This window comes from Oncorhynchus nerka, linkage group LG23 (genome assembly GCF_034236695.1).
Source record: "Oncorhynchus nerka isolate Pitt River linkage group LG23, Oner_Uvic_2.0, whole genome shotgun sequence".
Lineage (NCBI taxonomy): Eukaryota > Metazoa > Chordata > Actinopteri > Salmoniformes > Salmonidae > Oncorhynchus > Oncorhynchus nerka.
The window spans coordinates 46,252,158-46,273,682 of NC_088418.1; the positions used below are offsets into that span (position 1 = coordinate 46,252,158).

General features: G+C 45.8%; 1 protein-coding gene and 1 non-coding gene across 4 annotated transcripts in view; both read right to left on the bottom strand.

Moving 5' to 3' along the window:
• The window catches only part of LOC115106929 (striatin-interacting protein 1 homolog), a 39,317-nt gene that overhangs the window by 12,857 nt on the left and 4,935 nt on the right, over nt 1-21,525 (bottom strand). For all 3 annotated transcript variants that reach the window (XM_029630148.2, XM_029630147.2, XM_065008155.1), the window contains exons 4-8: nt 16,793-16,927; nt 11,999-12,119; nt 2,682-2,750; nt 1,413-1,519; nt 166-293 (exon numbers count right to left, since the gene is read on the bottom strand). In XM_029630148.2, the coding sequence (XP_029486008.1) occupies nt 166-293; nt 1,413-1,519; nt 2,682-2,750; nt 11,999-12,119; nt 16,793-16,927 (560 nt within the window). The remainder of the gene's footprint in view (nt 1-165; nt 294-1,412; nt 1,520-2,681; nt 2,751-11,998; nt 12,120-16,792; nt 16,928-21,525) is intronic.
• On the bottom strand, nt 4,500-4,573 carry trnaa-ugc (transfer RNA alanine (anticodon UGC)). The gene has a single exon. It is a non-coding gene; the product is annotated as a tRNA-Ala (tRNA).

The window sequence follows — 21,525 nt, forward strand, 5'->3', positions numbered from 1 at the left end:
CCCATCGATTCCATTGCGGGAGCCAGTCGAGCCTGACACTCCGGTTCCAACGTCATTCTAGCAAGTGTTTTGAATCTACACTAGTGGTGGATGAAATACCTCTGTTACGGAGCGGCTAGCCTACTAAACGGACAGGTCATGGTGTCGGTGCTGTAGCTTACTGACCAGGATGGTCTTCCAGAGCAGCAGCAGGACCTTCTTCATGGGGAAGTGTGGAGCGTTCATACTGCAGAACTTGGTCACCATGGTGAAGAGCAACAGGGAAAATGGCTCTCCATTGTACAGAGGAGAACCTGAGGTTAGAGGAGGGGGTCAACAGCCAGCACACACATACAGCGTACACACTAAAACATTTCCTGTATAATTATTCTAGAGGCCTAAAACAAAGGCTTCCAAACTGTCTGTTATTACAGGGCGAAACAGATCGAATGAACATGGTTACATATTCAACCATTAAAGGTGTAAGACTCACTGCCACTCTGATCTAGTCTGGCAGAGGCCAGCTCTCGAGCTGTGTCGTCACGTGGGTCACGTCAGCCAGGCTAACTCTGATCTAGTCTAGCAGACGCCAGCTCTCGAGCTGTGTCGTCACGTGGGTCACGTCAGCCAGGCTAACTCTGATCTAGTCTGGCAGAGGCCAGCTCTCGAGCTGTGTCGTCACGTGGGTCACGTCAGCCAGGCTAACTCTGATCTAGTCTGGCAGAGGCCAGCTCTCGAGCTGTGTCGTCACGTGGGTCACGTCAGCCAGGCTAACTCTGATCTAGTCTAGCAGACACCAGCTCTCGAGCTGTGTCGTCACGTGGGTCACGTCAGCCAGGCTAACTCTGATCTGTTCCCTATATACATTTCATTGTTAGGGAACTACTATCACATATCAGTTCAATTCGTACAGCATTCTCACTAATATAGCCTCTTAAAAGAGAACAATACCATGCACCCACTACTGCTCAAAAGGTTTATGGCACTCCAAAAATGCAGTTTGGTACTGTATTCTGAATTACAGTCAATTACTGCCAGCAATTGGCCAGTAAGGTCCTGAAAATCTACAGTAAAAGGTTTGTAGAATTCCTGAAATACCGTATATTACTGTATTCTGGGTGGGTACAGCATTCTCACTCACGGGTGCAACAAATACAGCCTCTTACAAGGCACACATTAACATACAGCATGTTAATGAGCAAGACTCTTTCCCAGCTCACAACATTAACCCATAATGCACCATCATTAACCCTGTAAAACACATTTAAGGTATTTTACTGTGCATTTCACAGTGTTTTGCTGTTGAAATTAAAGTCTTGATGTGCTATAAAACACATGTATGGCATTTTACTGCCTTCTACAGTGTTTTACTGTTGAAATTACAGAAACGTCTTACAATGCGCACACACACACACACACGCACAAACACAAACCCAGTTCAGTCTTGAAGGCCTCTCTGGCAGTTCTCCACTCTGGCCTGTCGTCCTCTGTCTGCAGACGGATGGTCTCCACCATCAGGTACATGATGCTTAGCAAGACCCTAGTGGAACACGAGAAGTCAGAGGTCAGAATGAACAGGTGTGTGCATGCATGCATCAAGACAAATAGTCTGTAAGCTACTGAGGTAGAACAGCTCTCCACTCCAAAAAACATAACTGTGTGTGCTTGTGCATACATTATGTCTGCCTATGTGTAGTTTGTACATGTGTGAATCTGTAAATGTGTGTGTGTGCACACTTAATGCTCTTGTACACGTTTCCACATGCACTTGCCTAGCTAATGCATCAGCCTAAATCACCCTACAGTAATTATACAATGTTAGCGAGGCAGTGTCCTGTGCATTAACGCCTTGATTCAGATGGAAAACAAGCCATAATGGCCTCCATTTTCTACAAGCTATTAGGACGTGTTATTTAGTTTCCCACCTTATTGTCCCTAGAATTTGTAAGCAAACAGCTGGAGGCAGGGCTTTCTCCTATAGAGCTCCATTTTTATGGAATGGTCTGCCTATCCATGTGAGAGACGCAGACTCAGTCTCAACCTTTAAGTCATTACTGAAGACGCATCTCTTCCGTAGGTCCTATGATTGAGTGTAGTCTGGCCCAGGGATGCAAAGGTGAACGGCAACTGGAGCGACGAACCTCCCTTGCTGTCTCTGCCTGGCCGGCTCCCCTCTCTCCACTGGGATTCTCTGCCTCTGACCCTATTAGGGGGGCTGAGTCACTGGCTTTACTAGGGCTCTTCCAAGCCGTCCCTAGGAGGGGTTTGTCACTTGAGTAGGTTGAGTCACAGATGTGATCTTCCCATCTGGTTTTGTGCCCCCTTGGGCTCGTGCTGTGGAGGAGATCTTTGTGGGCTATACTCAGCCTTGCCTAAGAGTAGTAAGTTGGTGGTCTGTTGATATCCCTCTAGTGGTGTTTACTCCTGAAGTACTGACCTGTTGCATCCTCTACAACCACTGATTATTATTTGACCCTGCTGCCCATCCTTGAACATTTGAACATCTTGAAGAACAATCTGACCTTAAATGGCCAGGTACTCTTATAATTCCCACCTGGCACAGCCAGAAGAGGGTTCCTTCCTTACTAGGGAGCTTTTCCTAGCCATAATGCTTCTACATATGCATTGCTTTCTGTTTGGGATTTTGGGCTTGGCTGATTGGGCGACTGCTGTAAAACTCAGTGAGGTGGAAGGATGGTCACCTGAGTTCTGTGCTGTCCGCCAGAGAGATGGCAGGTTTCCTCACTGCACTGCTGCAGGCTTGGTTGTTACTGCAGAGTCAAACACAGAAGCAGTTCAGCATGTATACAGTACAAATTATACCACACCACAGCTAAACACAACAGACAATAGATATCGCTCATGTCTAGGCTCTGGTCAGGTCATGGGGTCAGGAAGTTCTCATTTCCTATAATTAAAGTGACAAAGACTAGAATGGCAATGGAATGTATAGAGGCCGCTTTATGAGCTTTTCCATGCATCAGCAGGACAGAACGGCAGTATCAGGTAAGCTCAAGGGGGTGGCAGGTGTCGCTTTCTTAACAACAGCTAGTGCGCAATCTCTAATATTAAAAGGAAGTCTTGAGGTTCTGCTAAAATGTAGACCACACTATTTACCAAGTTTTCATCTATATTTTTCGTAGATGTCTATTTACCACCACAAACCAATGCTGGCACTAAAACCACACTCAACGAGCTGTATAGATCCATTATCCAACAAGGAAATGCTCATCCAGAGGCAGCGCTCCTAGTGGCCGGTGATCTTAATGCAGGACAACTTCTCATTTCTCCCAGCAATTCACCTGTGCAACTAGAGGAGAAACAACTCTAGATCACCTTCACTCCACACACAGAGACACATACAAAGCTCTCCCTCACCCTCCATTTTGCAATTATGACCATAACTCTATCCTCCTGATTCCTGCTTACAAGCAAAAACTCAAACAGGAAGTACCAGTGACGGAAGTGGTCCGATAAAGCGAATGCTAAGCTACAGAACTGTTTCGCTAGCACAGACTGGAATTTGTTCTGGGAATCATCCTATGGCATTTTCAGAGATTACCACATCAGTCACCGGCTTCATTAATAAGTGCGTTGACAACGCTGTCCCCACATTGACCGTACATACTTTTCCCAACCAGAAGCCACGGATTACAGGCAACATCCACACTGAGCTAAAGCTGCCACTTTCAAGGAGAGGGACACTAACCCGGACGGTTATAAGAAATCCCGCTACACCCTCGAAAAACCATCAAACAGGAAAAATGTCAATACAGGACTAATATCGAATCCTATTACACTGGCTCGAACCCTTGTCGGATGTGGCAAGGCTTGCAAACTATCACGGATTACAAAGGGAAACTCAGCCAAGAGCTGCCCAGTGACATGATACTACCAGACAAGCTTAATGCCTTCTATGCTTGCTTTGAGGCAACACTGAACCATGCGTGAGAGCACCAACTGTTCCAGATGGCTGGGTTATCACCCTCTCCGTAGCCGATGTGAGGAAAATCTATAAACAGGTTAACATTCACAAGGCCGCAGGGCCAGATGGATTACCAGGGCGTGTACTCAGAGCATGCGCTGACCAGCTGGCAAGTTAATTCACTGACATTTTAAACTTCTTCCTGACCCAGTCTGTAATACCTACATGCTTTAAGCAGACCACCATAGTTCCTGTGCTCAAGAACACCAAAGGTAACCTGTCTAAATGACTATCGCCTTGTAGCACTCACATCTGCAGCTGACAAATGCTTTGAAAGGCTGGTCATGGTTCACATCAACACCATCATCCCAGACACCCTGGACCCACTCCAATTCGCATTCCACCCCAACAGTTCCACAGATAGCGCAATCTCTATTGCACTCCACACTGCCCTTTCCCACTTGGACAAAAAGCACACCTACATGAGAATGCAGTTCATTGACACCATAGTGCCCTCCAAACTCATCATTTTTTACATTTCCATTTTTTGTCATTTAGCAGATGCTCTTATTCAGAGTGTATACATTTTCGTACTGGTCCGCCGTGGGAATCGAACCCACAACCCTGACGTTGCAAGCACCATGCTCTACCAACTGAGCCACACTGGACCGTCCATCACTGAGCTAAGGACCCTGGAGGGTTGTGGGTTAGTGTGTATGGCCCAGTACATCACTGGGGCCAAGCTCCCTGCCATCCAGGACCTCTATACCAGCCAGTGTCAGAGGAAGGCCCTAAAAATTGTCAAAGACTCCAGCCACCCAAGTCTGGAACCAACAGGCCCTTGAACAGCTTCTACCGCCAGGCCATGTTAAGACTTAGTTAAATAGTTAACCAAATAGCATTGACCCTTTTTGCATTCATTTTTCTGACTCGTCACATACGCTGCTGCTACTAACGTGTCACTTTGTTTCTAGTTATAGGTACTTATCTACCTCAATGACCTCGTACCCCTTCACATGGACTCAGTACTGGTACCCCTTGTATATAGCCTAGTTATCGTTACTCATTGTGTATCTATCATTACGTGTTTGACTTTTCTGGTATATCTCTATTTTCTTTCTCTCTGCATTGTTGGGAAGGGCCCGTAGGCATTTCACTGTTAGTCCACACCTGTTGTTTACGAAGCATGTGACAAACTTGTATTTGATTTGAAGTGGAAAAACCCCCCAGCGTAAATCACAACTGAGAATGAACACCAGTGCAGGCAGGATAAATGGCAGAGGAGAAATACAGACAGAGATCATTCCCTGTGTGTTGGCTCCGCAGCTTAACAGGTGCTACGAAGTAATAGGAGGCGGCTGCTTCCTTGCTTGCTAAGCCGTAGAATCAGAGGTCAATAAGAGACCAGGACAGAGGAGCACATAGACTAAAGGAAGGAAACAACGCCTTGAAGGCTCTGCCGCCTCGCCAGTGAGCTGTGAAGTGGGAATCGCAGAGGCCGGTGCTCTGTCTCCCTCTCTGTCTGCTCTCAACCTGCTCTCGCTGCTCTTGTCCCCCTCACTAAGAGCCAGTAGGTGCCTCATATCCTAGCTGAAGAGGGATGGATGTGGGAGGTAGGACGGAGAAGAGAAAGAGAGAATGGTGTATTCATGAATTAACATTCCTGGTGTGTGTGTGTGTGTGTGTGTGTGTGTGTGTGTGTGTATCTCTCTGCCGGTCTGTGAACGTGCGTGTGCATGTACGTGCCTGTGTGTGTTTAACTCCACACTGTCCAGGGTCCCTCAGCAACACTCAGCAGGGATTAGCCTGGCGGTGACTCTCTCGTTAAAGAGGAGCCAAGGGGATGGACAGAAATACCCAACAGAAGAAACAGAACAGGAAGCCATTCCTGGACACTGAGTCATGATCGAGCTGTCTGTCTCCTCTCCACACACACATAGACCACGGCCTGTACCACCTCCCACCTCCCAGAGTCACTCCCACCAGGAGAATAATTAAAAATAGATGTTCAATCCTGTTCAATTCCCTGCCCTCTCTCACACACACACACACACACACACACACACACACAAATCAGCTATTATCAGCACCATCTCTACCAGCCTCTCCCATTAGGTAGATTAGTCCATGGCTAAGGTTGGTAGAGACCCAAAATAGTGAGGCAGCAGTAGATCTTCCCTTAGGGACAGGAGGAACCTCAGGCAGGCAGGTGACAGAGGAATTGACTCCGTGGGGACATTTAATATACCTACTTATTGATTCAGTGGTATGCTTATGGGATGCCCTTTAAGTGTAGGAGCTGTTTGAAAAGACCACCTGAAATTGTACAGTGTACAAAACATTAAGAACCGACTGAGTGAATCCAGGTGAAGGCTATGATCCCTTATTGATGTCACTTGTTAAATCCACTTTAAAATCAGTGTAGACGAAGGGGAGGAGACAGGTTAAAGAAGGATTTTTAAACCTTGAGACAATTGAGACATGGATTGTGTATGTGTACCATTCAGAGAGTGAAAAATATTTATGTGCCTTCAAACCGGGTATGGTAGTAAGTGCCAGGCGCACCTATTTGTGTCAAGAACTGCAACGTCGCTGGGTTTTTTCATGCTGAACAGTTTCCTGTGTGCATCAAGAATGGTCTACCACCCAAAATGACATCCAGCCAACTTGACACAACTGTGGGAAGCATTGGAGTCAACAAGTGCCAGCATCCCTGTAGAACGCTTTCGACACCTTGTAGAGTCCATGCCCCGATGAATGGAGGCTGTTCTGAGGCCAAAAAGGGCGCTGCAACTCAATATTAGGACGACTGTTCTTAATGTTTTATACACTCAGTGTATAGTATTTGACTTATTGATGAGTCACTTTGAAATATCCTTGTTTTTTAGATAATTAAAATAACAAAATTGATCAGAAATACAGTGATAATTGATGTTGTAAATGACTATCGTAGCTGGAAACGGCGGATTTGTATATGAAATCGGCAACCATCACTCCTGCAACCATCACTCCTGTGTTCCAATGGCACATTGTGTTAGCTAATCCAGGTTCATCATTTTAAAAGGCTAATTGATCATTAGAAAACCCTTTTGCAATTATGTTAGAACAGCTGAAAACTGTTGTCCTGATTAAAGAACAATAAAACGGGCCTTCTTTCGACTAGTTGAGTATCTGGAGCATCAACATTTGTGGGTTCGATTAAGGCTCAAAATGGCCAGAAACAAAATAACTTTCTTCTGAAATTCTATTCTTGTTCTGAGAAATTAAGGCTTTTCCATGCAAGAAATTGTCAAGAAACTGAATATCTCGTACAACGCTGTGTACTACTCCCTTCACAGAACAGAACAAACTGGCCCTAACCAGAATAGAAAGAGGAGTGGGAGGCCCCGGTGCACAACTGAGCAAGAGGACAAGTACATCAGAGTGTCTTGTTTGAGAAACAGACACCTCACAAGTCCTCAACCGGCAGCTTCATTTATTAATAGCAAAACACCAGTCTCAGCGTCAACAGTGAAAAGGCAACTTCGGGATGCTGGCCTTCTAGGCAGAGTTGCAAAGAAAAAGCCATATCTCAGACTGGCCAATAAAAATAAAACATTAAGATGGACAAAAGAACAAAGACACGGGACAGAGGAAGATTAGAAAAAGTGTTATGGACAAATCTAAGTTTGAGGTGTTCGGATCACAAAGAAGAACAGTCGTGAGACGGATATTTATTTGTTTTAATGCTGGAGGAGTGCTTGATGTCATCTGTCAAGTAGTGGAGAAGATGGAAAGTTTTAAGTTCCTCGGCATACACATCACGGACAAACTGAATTGGTCCACCCACACAGACAGCGTGGTGAAGAAGGCACAGCAGCGCCTCTTCAACCTCAGGAGGCTGAAGAAATTCGGCTTGTCACCAAAAACACTCACACACTTTTACAGATGCACAAATGAGAGCATCCTGTCGGGCTGTATCACCGCCTGGTACGGGAATCGCTTCGCCCTCAACCGTAAGGCTCAACCGGGGGGTAGTGCACAATGCATCACCGGAGGCAAACTACCTGCCCTCCAGGACACCTACACCCCCCGATGTCACAGGAAGGCCAAAAAGATCATCAAGGACAACAACCACCCGAGCCACTGCCTGTTAACCCCGCTATCATCCAGAAGGCGAGGTCAGTACAGGTGCATCAAAGCAAGGACCGACAGACTGAAAAACAGCTTCTATCTCAAGGCCATCCGCCTGTTAAACAGCCATCACTAACATTGAGTGGCTGCTGCCAACATACTGACTCAAATCTCTAGCCACTTTAAACATTTTAAATTGGATGTAATAAATGTATCACTAGCCACTTTAAACAATGCCACTTTATATAATGTTTACATACCCTACATTACTCATCTCATATGTATATACTGTACTCTATACCAACTACTGCATCTTGCCTATGTCATTCTGCCATCGCTCATCCATATATTTATATGTACATATTCTTATTCATTCCTTTACACTTGTGTGTATAAGGTGGTTATTGTGAAATTGTTAGATTACTTGTTAGATATTACTGCATGGTCAGAACTAGAAGCACAAGCATTTCGCTACGCTCGCATTAACATCTGCTTACCATGTGTATGTGACAAATAACATTTAATTTGATTTGATGGAGGCAATGCGATGGTCTGGGGGTGCTTTGGTGGTGGTAAAGTGGGAGATTTGCACAGGGTAAAAGGGATCTTGAAGGAAGGCTATCACTCCATTTTGCAACGCCATGCCATACCCTGTGGACAGCGCTTAATTGGAGCCAGTTTCCTCCTACAACAGGACAATGACCCAAAACACAGCTCCAAACTATGCAAGAACTATTTAGGGATGAAGCAATCAGCTGGTATTCTGTCTATGATGGAGTGGCCAGCACAGTCACCGGATCTCAACCCTATTGAGCTGTCGTGGGAGCAGCTTGACCTTATGGTACGTAAGAAGTGCCCATCAAGCCAATCCAACTTGTGGGAGATGCTTCAGGAAGCATGGGATGAAATCTCTTCAGATTAACTCAACAAATTGACAACTAGAATGCCAAAAGGTCTGCAAGGTTGTGATTGCTGCAAATGGAGGATTCTTTGACGAAAGCAAAATTTGAAGGACACAATTATTATTTCAATTAAAAATCATTATTTATAACCTTGTCAATGTAAGCCTAAACCTACAGAGCAGTACATTACTTTACTGATTTCCCCTGTTGTCCCTTTCCCCCACCGTGTCCCTTTCCCCCACCGTGTCCCTTTCCCCCACTGTGTCTCCTTCCCCCACCGTGTCCCTTTCCCCCACCGTGTCCCTTTCCCCCACTGTGTCTCCTTCCCCTACTGTGTCTCCTTCCCCTACCGTGTCCCTTTCCCCCACCGTGTCCCTTTCCCCCACTGTGTCCCTTTCCCCCACTGTCTCCTTCCCCCACTGTGTCTCCTTCCCCTACTGTGTCTCCTTCCCCTACTGTGTCTCCTTCCCCTACTGTGTCTCCTTCCCCTACTGTGTCTCCTTCCCCTACCGTGTCCCTTTCCCCCACCGTGTCCCTTTCCCCCACTGTGTCTCCTTCCCCTACTGTGTCCCTTTCCCCCACCGTGTCCCTTTCCCCCACTGTGTCCCTTTCCCCCACTGTGTCCCTTTCCCCCACTGTCTCCTTCCCCCACTGTGTCTCCTTCCCCTACTGTGTCTCCTTCCCATACTGTGTCTCCTTCCCCCTACTGTGTCTCCTTCCCCCCCACTGTGTCTCCTTCCCCCACCGTGTCCCTTTCCCCCACCGTGTCCCTTTCCCCCACCGTGTCCCTTTCCCCACTGTGTCTCCTTCCCCCCCCACTGTGTCTTTCCTTCCCCCACTGTGTCTCCTTCCCCACTACTGTGTCCCTTTCCCCCACTGTGTCCCTTTCCCCCACTGTGTCCCTTTCCCCACCGTGTCTCCTTCCCCCACCGTGTCTCCTTCCCCCACCGTGTCTCCTTCCCATTCCCCCCCGTGTCTCTCCTTCCCCCACTGTGTCTCCTACCCCTACTGTGTCCCTTTCCCCCACTGTGTCTCTTTCCCCCACTGTGTCCCTTTCCCCCACTGTGTCCCTTTCCCCCACTGTGTCCCTTTCCCCCACTGTGTCCCTTTCCCCCACTGTGTCCCTTTCCCCCCCACTGTGTCCCTTTCCCCCACTGTGTCTCCTTCCCCACTGTGTCTCCTTCCCCACTGTGTCCCTTTCCCCCACTGGTACCCTTTCCCCCACTGTGTCCCTTTCCCCCACTGTCTCCTACCCCTACTGTGTCCCTTTCCCCCACTGTGTCTCTTTCCCCCACCGTGTCCCTTTCCCCACTGTGTCTCCTTCCCCACTGTGTCCCTTTCCCCCACCGTGTCTCCTTCCCCCACCGTGTCTCCTTCCCCCACCGTGTCTCCTTCCCCCACTGTCTCCTACCCCTACTGTGTCCCTTTCCCCCACTGTGTCTCTTTCCCCCACTGTGTCCCTTTCCCCCACTGTGTCCACTGTGTCCCTTTCCCCACTGTGTCCCTTTCCACTGTGTCCCTTTCCCCCACTGTGTCTCCTTCCCCCACTGTGTCCCTTTCCCCACTGTGTCCCTTTCCCCACTGTGTCCCTTTCCCCCACTGTGTCCCTTTCCCCCACTGTCTCCTACCCCTACTGTGTCCCTTTCCCCACTGTGTCCCTTTCCCCACTGTGTCCCTTTCCCCCACTGTGTCCCTTTCCCCCACTGTGTCCCTTTCCCCCACTGTGTCCCTTTCCCCCACTGTGTCTCCTTCCCCACTGTGTCTCCTTCCCCCACTGTGTCTCCTTCCCCTACTGTGTCCCTTTCCCCCACTGTGTCTCTTTCCCCCACTGTGTCTCTTTCCCCACTGTGTCTCTTTCCCCACTGTGTCTCTTTCCCCACTGTGTCTCTTTCCCCCACTGTGTCTCTTTCCCCCACTGTGTCTCTTTCCCCCACTGTGTCTCCTTCCCCCACTGTGTCTCCTTCCCCCACTGTGTCTCCTTCCCCTACTCCATCCAGCGAACAACTAGTGAGAGTGAATGCAACTCTGTACCAGCACTGTAGCATTAAAGGCCCAGTGCAGTCAAACACATGATTTCCCTGTGTTTTCTATACATTTCCAACCTATGAATGAGGTTGGAATAATACTGTGAAAAAAATAAAATAATGATGTCCTTTTAGTGTAAGAGTTGTTTGAAAAGGCCACCTGAAATTTCAGCTCGTTTTGGTGGGATGAGTTTTGGCCTGCCTGGTGACATCACCAAACGGTAAATGAGTTAATAAACCAATAAGAAACAGTTCCAAGCATCTCTGCCAACAACAGCTAGTTTTCAGTTTTCTCCTCCCCACTCACACCACTCCCAGACAGTCCTAGCAAAATTCTTGCTTGAGAAATTGTACTTTGCTAAGAAACTAATTTAGTTTATTTTTCCCCATTTTAAATCGAAAACAGTGACATTAAGGTACTTAATTGTTACCCTGTAAATGATTTGGACCATTAATCAAGGCTCACCAACTTTAAACATCAGCTATCTGAGCAGCTAACCGATCGCTGCAGCTGTACATAGTCCATCTGTAAATAGCCCACCCAACCTACCTCATCCCCATATTGTTTTTATTCACTTTTCTGCTCTTTTGCACACCAGTATCTCTACTTGCACATCATCATCTGCTCATTTATCACTCCAGTGTTGATCTGCTAAATTGTAATTCTTCGCTACTATGGCTTATTTATTGCCTACCTCCTCATGCCTTTTGCACACACTGTATATAGACTTTCTTTTTTTCTACTGTGTCATTGACTTGTTTATTGTGTTATTGGCTTGTTTATTGTTTACTCCACGTTATTCCCTGTGTAACTCTCTGTTGTTGTCTGTGTCACACTACTTTGCTTTATCTTGGCCAGGTCGCAGTTGTAAAGGAGAACTTGTTCTCAACTAGCCTACCTGGTACATAAAGGTGAAATAAATTAAAAATTAAAAAGGAGGAAGTAAGCTCTAACCACAGTGGTGCGAACACTTGTTGAGAGACATAACAACACAGTCATTACGAGACATTGCAGTGATGTTGTGGTGCGGTTGTAGCAATGTTGTCCTACTCACTCCATCTCCATGCTCAGCAGCTCCAGGAGAGCGGTGAAGACGCCCATGTCATACAGCAGGAACACGTTGTGGCGAGACCAGTGGATCACGTCCGTGTCCGTGTCACACTCATCAAACACCCCTGGGGAACGCCACACAACAGACACACATAGGGTTCAACAGATGCTCCCTCACCACACAACACTCTCCCCTCCCCCCGCTTCTCCTTCACCCAAATCCAGACAGCTGATGTCCTGAAAGAGCTGCAGAATCTGGACCCCTACAAATTTAGCTGGGCTAGACAATCTGGACCCTCTCTTTCTAAAATTATAAGGCCGCCATTGTTGCAACCCCTATTACTAGTCTGTTCAACCTCTCGTTCGTATCGTCTGAGATTTCTAAAGATTGGAAAGCGGCCGCGGTCATCCCCCTCTTCAAGGGGGAGACACTCTAGACCCAAACTGATACAGACCTATATCCATCCTGCCCTGCCTTTAGAAAGCCAAGTTAACAAACAGATCACCGACCATCTCGAATCCCACCGTACCTTCTCCGCTATGCAATCCGGTTTCCGAGCTGGTCACGGGTGCACCTCAGCCACGCTCAAGGTCCTAAACGACATCATAACCACAATCGATAACAAAGACAGTACTGTGCAGCCGTATTCATTGACCTGGCCAAAGCTTTCGACTCTGTCAATCACTGTATTCTTATTGGCAGACTCAACAGCCTTGGCTTCTCTAATGACTGTCTCGCCTGGTTCACTAACTACTTCTCAGACAGAGTTCAGTGTGTCAAATAGGAGGGACTGTTGTCTGGACCTCTGGCAGTCCCTAGGGGTGCCACAGGGTTCAATTCTCAGGCTGACTTTTCTCTGTATACATCAATAAGGTCCCTCTTGCTGCGGGTGATTCTTTGATCCACCTCTACGCAGACGACACCATTCTGTATACATCTGGCCCTTCTTTTGACACTGTTAACTAACCTCCAAACGAGCTTTAATGCCACACAACACTCCTTCCATGGCCTCCAACTGCTCTTAAACGCTAGTAAAACTAAATGCATGCTCTTCAACCGATCCCTGCCCGTCCCGCCCACCTAGAAATAATACTCTGGGCGGCTCTGACTTAGAATATGTGGACAACTATAAATACCTAGGTGTCTGGCTAGTTAGGCTGTAAACTCTCCTTCCAGACTCACATTAAGCATCTCCAATCCAAAATGAAATCTAGAATCGACTTCCAATTCCGCAACAAAGCCTCCTTCACTCATGCTGCCAAACATACCCTGATAAAACTATCCTGCCGATCCTTAACTTTGGCAATGTCATTTACAAAATAGCCTCCAACACTCTACTCAGCAAATTGGATGCAGTCTATCACAGTGCCATCCATTTTGTCACCAAAGCCCCATATACTAGCCACCACTGCGACCTGTATGCTCTCTTTGGCTGGCCCTCGCTTCATATTCGTTGCCAAACCCACTGGCTCCAGCTCATCTATAAGTCTTTGCTAGGTAAAGCTCCGCCTTATCTCAGCTCACTGGTCACCATAGCAACACCCACCCGTAGCACACACTCCAGCAGGTATATTTCACTGGTCATCCCCAAAGCCAACACCTACTTTGGCCGCCTTTCCTTCCAGTTCTCTGCTGCCAATGACTGGAACGAATGGGAAAAAAATCACTAAAGCTGGAGACTTATATCTCCCTCACTAACATCATGCGTCGGCTGTCAGAGCAGCTTACCGATCGCTGCAGCTGTACACAGCCAATCTGTAAATAGTCCATCCATCCAACAAACTACCTACCTCATCCCCATATTAGTTTTTTGCTTTCTTCTGCTCTTTTGCACACCATTGTTTCTAATTGCACATCTATCACTCCAGTGTTAATTGCTAAATTGTAATTACTTCGCCATTATGGCATATTTATTGCCTTACCTCCTTATATGAGATGCACACACTGTATACAGATTTTCTACTGTATTATTGACTGTACATTTGTTTGTGTAACTCTGTGTTGTTTGTGTCGCACTGCTTTGCTTTATCTTGGCCAGGTCGCAGTTGTAAATGAGAACTTGTTCTCAACTGGCCTACCTGGTTAAGTAACGGTGGAATATATATATTTTTTAAAGGACTCGGGCATAAATACTGTACATATCCTCTGTTTTGTAAGAAAATGTTAGTCAGAGAAATCAGAAGGGAAATATTTAAATATTCACTTAATCTCCTAGATGCATGTAACAATATGCTACAACCAAAGCAAATGATCTTGTAGTGTGCAGTGACGGCGATGATTATTTATTTATATTTTATTTCACCTTTATTTAACCAGGTAGGCCACTTGAGAACAAGTTCTCATTTATGACTGTGGCCTGGCCAAGATAAAGCAAAGCAGTGCGACACAAACAACACAGAGTTACACATGGAGTAAAACAAATCATAGTCAATAATACAGTAGAAAAAAATAAAACAAAAAAATCTATATACAGTGAGTACAAATGACGTAAGATAAGGGAGTTAAGGCAATAAATAGGCCATGGTGGCGAAGTAATTACAATATAGCAATTAAACACTGGAATGGTAGATGTGCAGATGATGAATGTGCAAGTAGAGATACTGGGGTGCAAAGGAGCAAGATAAATAAATAAATACAGTCTGGGGATGAGGTAGATAGATGGGCTGTTTACAGATGGGCTATGTACGGGTGCAGTGATCTGTGAGCTGCTCTGACAGCTGGTGCTTAAAGCTAGTGAGGGAGATATGGGTCTCCAGCTTCAGTGATTATTGCAGTTCGTTCCAATCATTGGCAGCAGAGAACTGGAAGGAAAGGCGACCAAAGGAGGAATTGGCTTTGGGGGTGACCAGTGAGATATACCTGCTGGAGCGCGTGCTACGAGTGGGTGCTGCTATGGTGACCAGTGAGCTGAGATAAGGTGGGGCTTTACCTAGCAGAGACTTGTAGATGACCTGTATCCAGTGGGTTTGGCGACGAGTATGAAGCGAGGGCCAACCAACGAGAGTGTACAGGTCGCAGTGGTGGGTAGTGTATGGGGCTTTCTTGACAAAACGGATGGCACTGTGATAGACTGCATCCAATTTGTTGAGTAGAGTGTTGGAGGCTATTTTATAGATGACATCCCCGAAGTCGAGGATCAGTATGATGGTCAGTTTTACGAGGGTATGTTTGGCAGCATGAGTGAAGGATGCTTTGTTGTGATATAGGAAGCCGATTCTAGATTTCCGGACCTGTGGCAGTCTCTATGGGGGTGCCACAGGGTTCAATTATTGGGCCCACTCTTCTCTGTATACATCAATGATGTCACTCTTGCTGCTGGTGATTCTCTGATCCACCTCTACGCAGACGACACCATTCTGTATACTTCTGGCCCCTCTTTGGACACTGTGTTAACTGACCTCCAGACGAGCTTCAATGCCATACAACTCTCCTTCCGTGGACTCCAACTGCTCTTAAATGCAAGTAAAACTAAATGCATGTTATTCAATCGATCACTGCCCGCCCGGCCAGCATCACTACTCTGGACGGCCCTGACTTAGAATACTACAAATACCTATCAGAGAAGTAGTTGGTAAACCAGGCGAGGCAATCATTTGAGAAACCAAGGCTGTCAAGTCTGCCAATAAGAATGTGGTGATTGACAGAGTCGAAAGCCTTGGCCAGGTCGATGAATACGGCTGCACAGTAATGTCTCTTATTGATGGCGGTTTTGATTTCGATTAGGACCTTGAGCGTGGCTGAAGTGCACCCATGACCAGCTCTGAAACCAGATTGCATAGCGGAGAAGGTACGGTGGGATTCAAAATGGTCGGTAATCTGTTTGTTAACTTGGCAATCGAAGACCTTAGAAAGACAGGGTAGGATAGATATAGGTCTGCAGCAGTTTGCGTCTAGAGTGTCACCCCTTTGAAGAGGGGGAAGACTATGGCAGATTTACAATCTTTGGGAATCTCAGACGATACAAAAGAGAGGTTGAACAGGCTAGTAATAGGGGTTGCAACAATTTCGGCAGATTATTTTAGAGAGGGTCCAGATTGTCTAGCCCGGCTGATTTGTAGGGGTCCAGATTTTGCAGTTCTTTCAGAACCATCAGCTATCTGGATTTGGGTGAAGGAGAAATGGTGAGGGCTTTGGCGGGTTGCTGTGGAGGGTCCTGGGCAGTTGACCGGGGTAAGGGTAGCCAGGTGGAAAGCATGGCCAGCCGTAGAGAAACGCTTATTGAAATTCTCAATTATAGAGGTTTTATCGGTGGTAACAGTGTTTCCTAGCCTCAGAGCAGTGGGTAGCTGGGAGGAGGTGCTCTTATTCTCCACAGACTTTACAGTGTCCCAGAACTTTCCTCTACTGACGGGATGAGGCCAATGTCATTCCAGGATACCCCGGCCAGGTTGATTAGAAAAGCCTGCTCGCAGAAGTGTTTTAGGGAGCATTTGACAGTGATGAGGGGTGGTCGTTTGGTCGCAGACCCATTACGCATGCAGGCAATAAGGCAGTGATCGCTGAGATCTTGATTGAAAACAGCAGAGGTGTATTTGGAGGGCGAGTTAGTTAGGATGATATCTATGAGGGTGCCCGTGTTTACAGATTTGGGGTTGTACCTGGTAGGTTCATTGATCATTTGTGTGAGATTGAGGGCATCAAGCTTAGATTGTAGGATTGGCGGGTGGGTTAAGCATGTACCAGTTTAGGTCACCTAGTAGCACGAGCTCAGAAGATAGATGGGGGGGGCGAGGGCACAGCTGGGGGCAGAGGGTGGTCTATAGCAAGCGGCAACAGTATGATGATGATGATGATTACCCTGTGCCAGGTAGAGGATGGCCCGGGCCACCTTCAGCCTTTTGTCCCGGTCAGTGACCTCCAGAGCATCTAGTAGTCTCATCACATAGGCCCTCTGCTGCTCCTGACCCAGCTCAATCCACCTCCTCCCCCGCACTGCAGAGAGACAGGGACAGGGTGAAAGAGACCAGGTGAGTCATGTCACTTTGTAGGACTGTGTGACCTTGTGACTCTGAGTTTGAACGTCTGTCGCTCTCTTACTCTCGCTCACTCTATTCACTTCTTTCTCCCATTCCCTCACTTTTTATTTTCTTCGTCCATCCCCCCCCCACCACCATTTCTCTCTCTCCCCCACTCCCTCCCTGCTCTTTTCACACGTGAAAAAGATTAGCAGGGATCAGGTCTGGTCATTAAACTCACACTGACCCAGGAGCAGCTAGCGGTCTCAGAGTCAAAGTGTCCTGGCACCCAGCTCACATGCATGGTCACAGCAGGCTATTTCAGCCCTGGCCAGGTATAGCAGTACACCCACTGATCACTGATCACCCACTGTGATGCCAGGATCCAACAATAAGGCAGCAACGCCTTTTACTTCTAGGCTATGAGCGATTGATTCCTAAAAGTGAAGTATATTGTACAATTAGGATCGTTTGTCCTTTTTTACCTCAACTCTTGGGATTCTTGTAGGACATCATGATCAATGGAATTCAAATAGCTAGTCAGTTCCCCTCTTTCAGTAGACATTTTCTGACATACAGTACCTTCAAAAAGTATTCATACTTATTCCACATTTTGTTGTGCTACAGCCTGAATCCAAAAGGTAGTACATTTGTTTTTCTTCTCACCCATCTACACACAATATGCCATAATGCAAATGCATCGAAAATGAAATACAGAAATATCTAATTTACGTAAGTATACACACCCTTGCGTCAATACATGTTAGAATCACCTTTGACAGTGATTACAGCTGTGAGTCTTTCTGAGTAAGTCTCCACGAGCTTCGCATACCTAGATTGTACTATATTTGCACATTATTCTTTTTTAAATTCATCAAGCTCTGTCAAGTTGTTTGTTGATCATTGCTAGACAGCCATTTTCAAGACTTGCCATAGATTTTCAAGTTGATTTAAGACAAAACTGTAACAAGGCCACTCAGGGACATTCAATGTTGTCTTGATGAGTAACTCCAGTGTATATTTGGCCTTGTATTTTAGGTTATTGTCCTGCTGAAAGGTGAATTTGTCTCCCAGTGTCTGTTGGAAAGCAGACTGAACCAGGTTTTCCTCTAGGATGTTGCCTGTACTTAGCTCAATTCCATTTCTTTATATGCCCCCCTCAACAACAAAAAACTCCCTAGTCCTCGCCGACAAGCATACCCGTAACATGATGCAGCCACAACCATGCTTGAAAATATAAAGAGTGGTACTCAGTGATGAGTTCATCCATCCTCAGTTTTCACACAGCCTTTAATCTCTGAAACTGTTTTAAAGTAACCATTGGCCTCAAGGTGAAATCCTTGAGCAGTTTCCTTCCTCTCTAGCAACTGAGTTATCTTTGTAGTGACTGGGTGTATTGATACACCATCCAAAGTGTAATTAATAACGTCACCATGCTCAAAGAGATAATCAATGTCAGCCTTTATTATTATTTTTTTTACTCATCTGCCAATTGGTGTCCTTCTTTGCGAGCCATTGGAAAACCTCCCTAGTCTTTGTGCTTGAATCTGTGTTTGAAGTTCACTGTTGGACTGAGGAACCTTAAAGATAATTGAATGTCTGGCACAGGGATGAGGTAGTCATTCGAAAATCATGTTAAACTCTATTATTACTAACACTATTATTATACATACAACCGGTGACTTGTTAAGCACATGTTTACCCCTGAACGTATTTAGGCCATAATACAGAGGTTGAACACTTATTGACTCAAGACATTTCAGCTTATCATTTTTAATTCAAAATGTCTAAAAACACAACTCCACTTTGAAAATAGGGAGCATTGTGTGTAGGCCCGTGACACAAAATCTTAATTTGGGCTGTAACACAACAAAATGTGTTAAAAGTCAATGGGTGTGAATACTTGCTGAAAGCACTCACTCTCTGACAAAACTTCCCCTGTGTGAAGTTCATCCCATGTAACTTTTAATGCGCGGCTCTGAGAAGTGCTCTGATAATGGTCATTATGATAAAAGTGCGTGGAGAGTAGCGACGCAGAGGACATGGGTGCATAACAGATTTAGCAGTGATGGAGAGTGGCAGTCTGGCAGATGTGTTAAAACATTGATGAGGGGCCCCGTCACCGTTTGACATAGTTTAAAACCCAGATACAGAGAGACAGCACATCTCCTATCTCTCTCCGCCGCACAGCCAGCCAGCCAAGCTTTCCACGGATCCAGCTATTCATTCCTATTGGCTTTATGGAAACAGAGTGGGAAGAACAAGACGTAGCCTAGCTCTCTTAATTTATGTAATATGCTGCAGCTGCAACAAAATTGCCCTTTGGGGACAATAAAGCTCTGTGGAATTGAATGCCTGGCGCTACACATGTATTGTTCCTCATTACGAACCTTCCTTTAACTCGGTAAGCTGAGTAAGAATACAACCGCATTTACAGGACAGCAACGAACTGGGCAGAGTTTGAAAGAATGTGAGAGGGGTAGAATGAATGTGGAGATTAGACCAGCAAAATGGACACAGTACAATTCATCCGGCCAAAAGGATTCACATTAGGAGATAAAACGTAAATCGACCAGCTGTTTAATAACAGTGCTCATGATATGGAACAGTTGGTCACGGTAGGTATGGCTGTTATCAATTCGCGGCAAAACCACAGCTAAGGCAGCTCTGTTTGTCCTGGCGCTAAGAGAGGCAACGGCTGCAGAGCAGAGTTTGGCAAGATGTGCGTGTTCCTGTATGTATGTATGTATGTACAGTTGAAGTCGGAGGTTTACATACACCTTAGCCAATTACATTTAAGCTCAGTTTTCACAATTCCTGACATTTAACAATTCCCTGTAGGTCAGTTAGGACCACCACTTTATTTTAAGAATGTGAAATGTCAGAATAATAGTAGGGAGAATTATTTCTTTCAGCTTTTATTTCTTTCATCACATTCCCAGTCAAATCAAATCAAATCAAATGTATTTATATAGCCCTTCGTACATCAGCTGATATCTCAAAGTGCTGTACAGAAACCCAGCCTAAAACCCCAAACAGCAAACAAAGCAGGTGTAAAAGTGGGTCAGAAGTTTACATACACTCAATTAGTATTTGGTAGCATTGCCTTTATATTGTTTAACTTGGGTAAAACGTTTCAGGTGGCCTTCCACAAGCTTCCCACAATAAGTTGGGTGAATTTTGGCCCATTCCTCCTGACAGAGCTAGTGTAATGGAGTCAGGTTTGTAGGCCTCCTTGCTCGCACACGCTTTTTCAGTTCTGCCCACAAATTGTCTATAGGATTGAGGTCAGGGCTTTGTGATGGCCACTCTAATACCTTGACTTTGTTGTCCTTAAGCCATTTTGACACAACTTTGGAAGTATACTTGGGGTCATTGTCCATTTGGAAAACCCATTTGCGACCAAGCTTTTAACTTCTTGACTGATGTCTTGAGATGTTGCTTCAATATATCCACATAGTTTCCCCCCTCATGATGTCATCTATTTTGTGAAGTGCACCAGTCCCTCCTGCAGCAAAGCACCCCCACAATATGATGCTGCCACCCCCGTACTTCATGGTTGAGATGGTGTTCTACGGCTTGCAAGCCTCCCCCTTTTTCTCCAAACATAACGATTATGGCCAAACAGTTCTATTTTTGTTTCATCAGACCAAAGTATGATCTTTGTCCCCATGTGCAGTTGCAAACCATAGTCTGTCTTTTTTATGGCGGTTTTGGAGCAGTGGCTTCTTCCTTGCTGGGCAGCCTTTCACGGTTATGTCGATATGGGACTTGTTTTACTGTGGATATAGATACTTTTGTACTTGTTTCCCCCAGCATCTTCACAAGGTCCTTTGCTGTTGTTCTGGGATTGATTTGCACTTTTTGCACCAAAGTCTGTTCATCTCTAGGAGACAGAACACATCTTCTTCCTGAGCAGTATGATGGCTGCGTGGTCCCATGGTGTTTATACTTGCGTACTATTGTTTGTACCGATGAACGTGGTACCTTCAGGTGTTTGGAAATTGCTCCCAAGGATGAACCAGACTTGTGGAGATCCACAATTTAGGTCTTGGCTGTTTTCTTTTGATTTTTCCATGATGTCAAGCAAGGAGGCACTGAGTTTGAAGGTAGGCCTTGAAATACATCCACAGGTACACCTCCAATTGACACAAATTATGTCAATTAGCCTATCAGAAGCTTCTAAAGCTTTTTCTGGAATTTTCCAAGCTGTTTAAAGGCACAGTCAACTTAGTGTATGTAAACTTCTGCCCCACTGGAATTGTGATACAGTGAATTATAAGTGAAACAAATCTTTCTGTAAACAATTGTGTGAAAAATTACTTGTGTCATGCACACAGTAGGTATCCTGTCCTAACTGACTTGCCAAAACTATAGTTTGTTAACTAGAAATTTGTGGAGTGGTTGAAAAATGATTTTAATGACTCCAACCTAAGTGTATGTAAACTTCTGACTTCAACTGTATGTGTGACCTTCTCCCAACACCTCCAGCTGAAAGTGTCAGGTTAGAGCAAGCAATCAGACACACACACACACACACTGCTGACAGTTCACTTGTATACTCTCCCTCCTTCT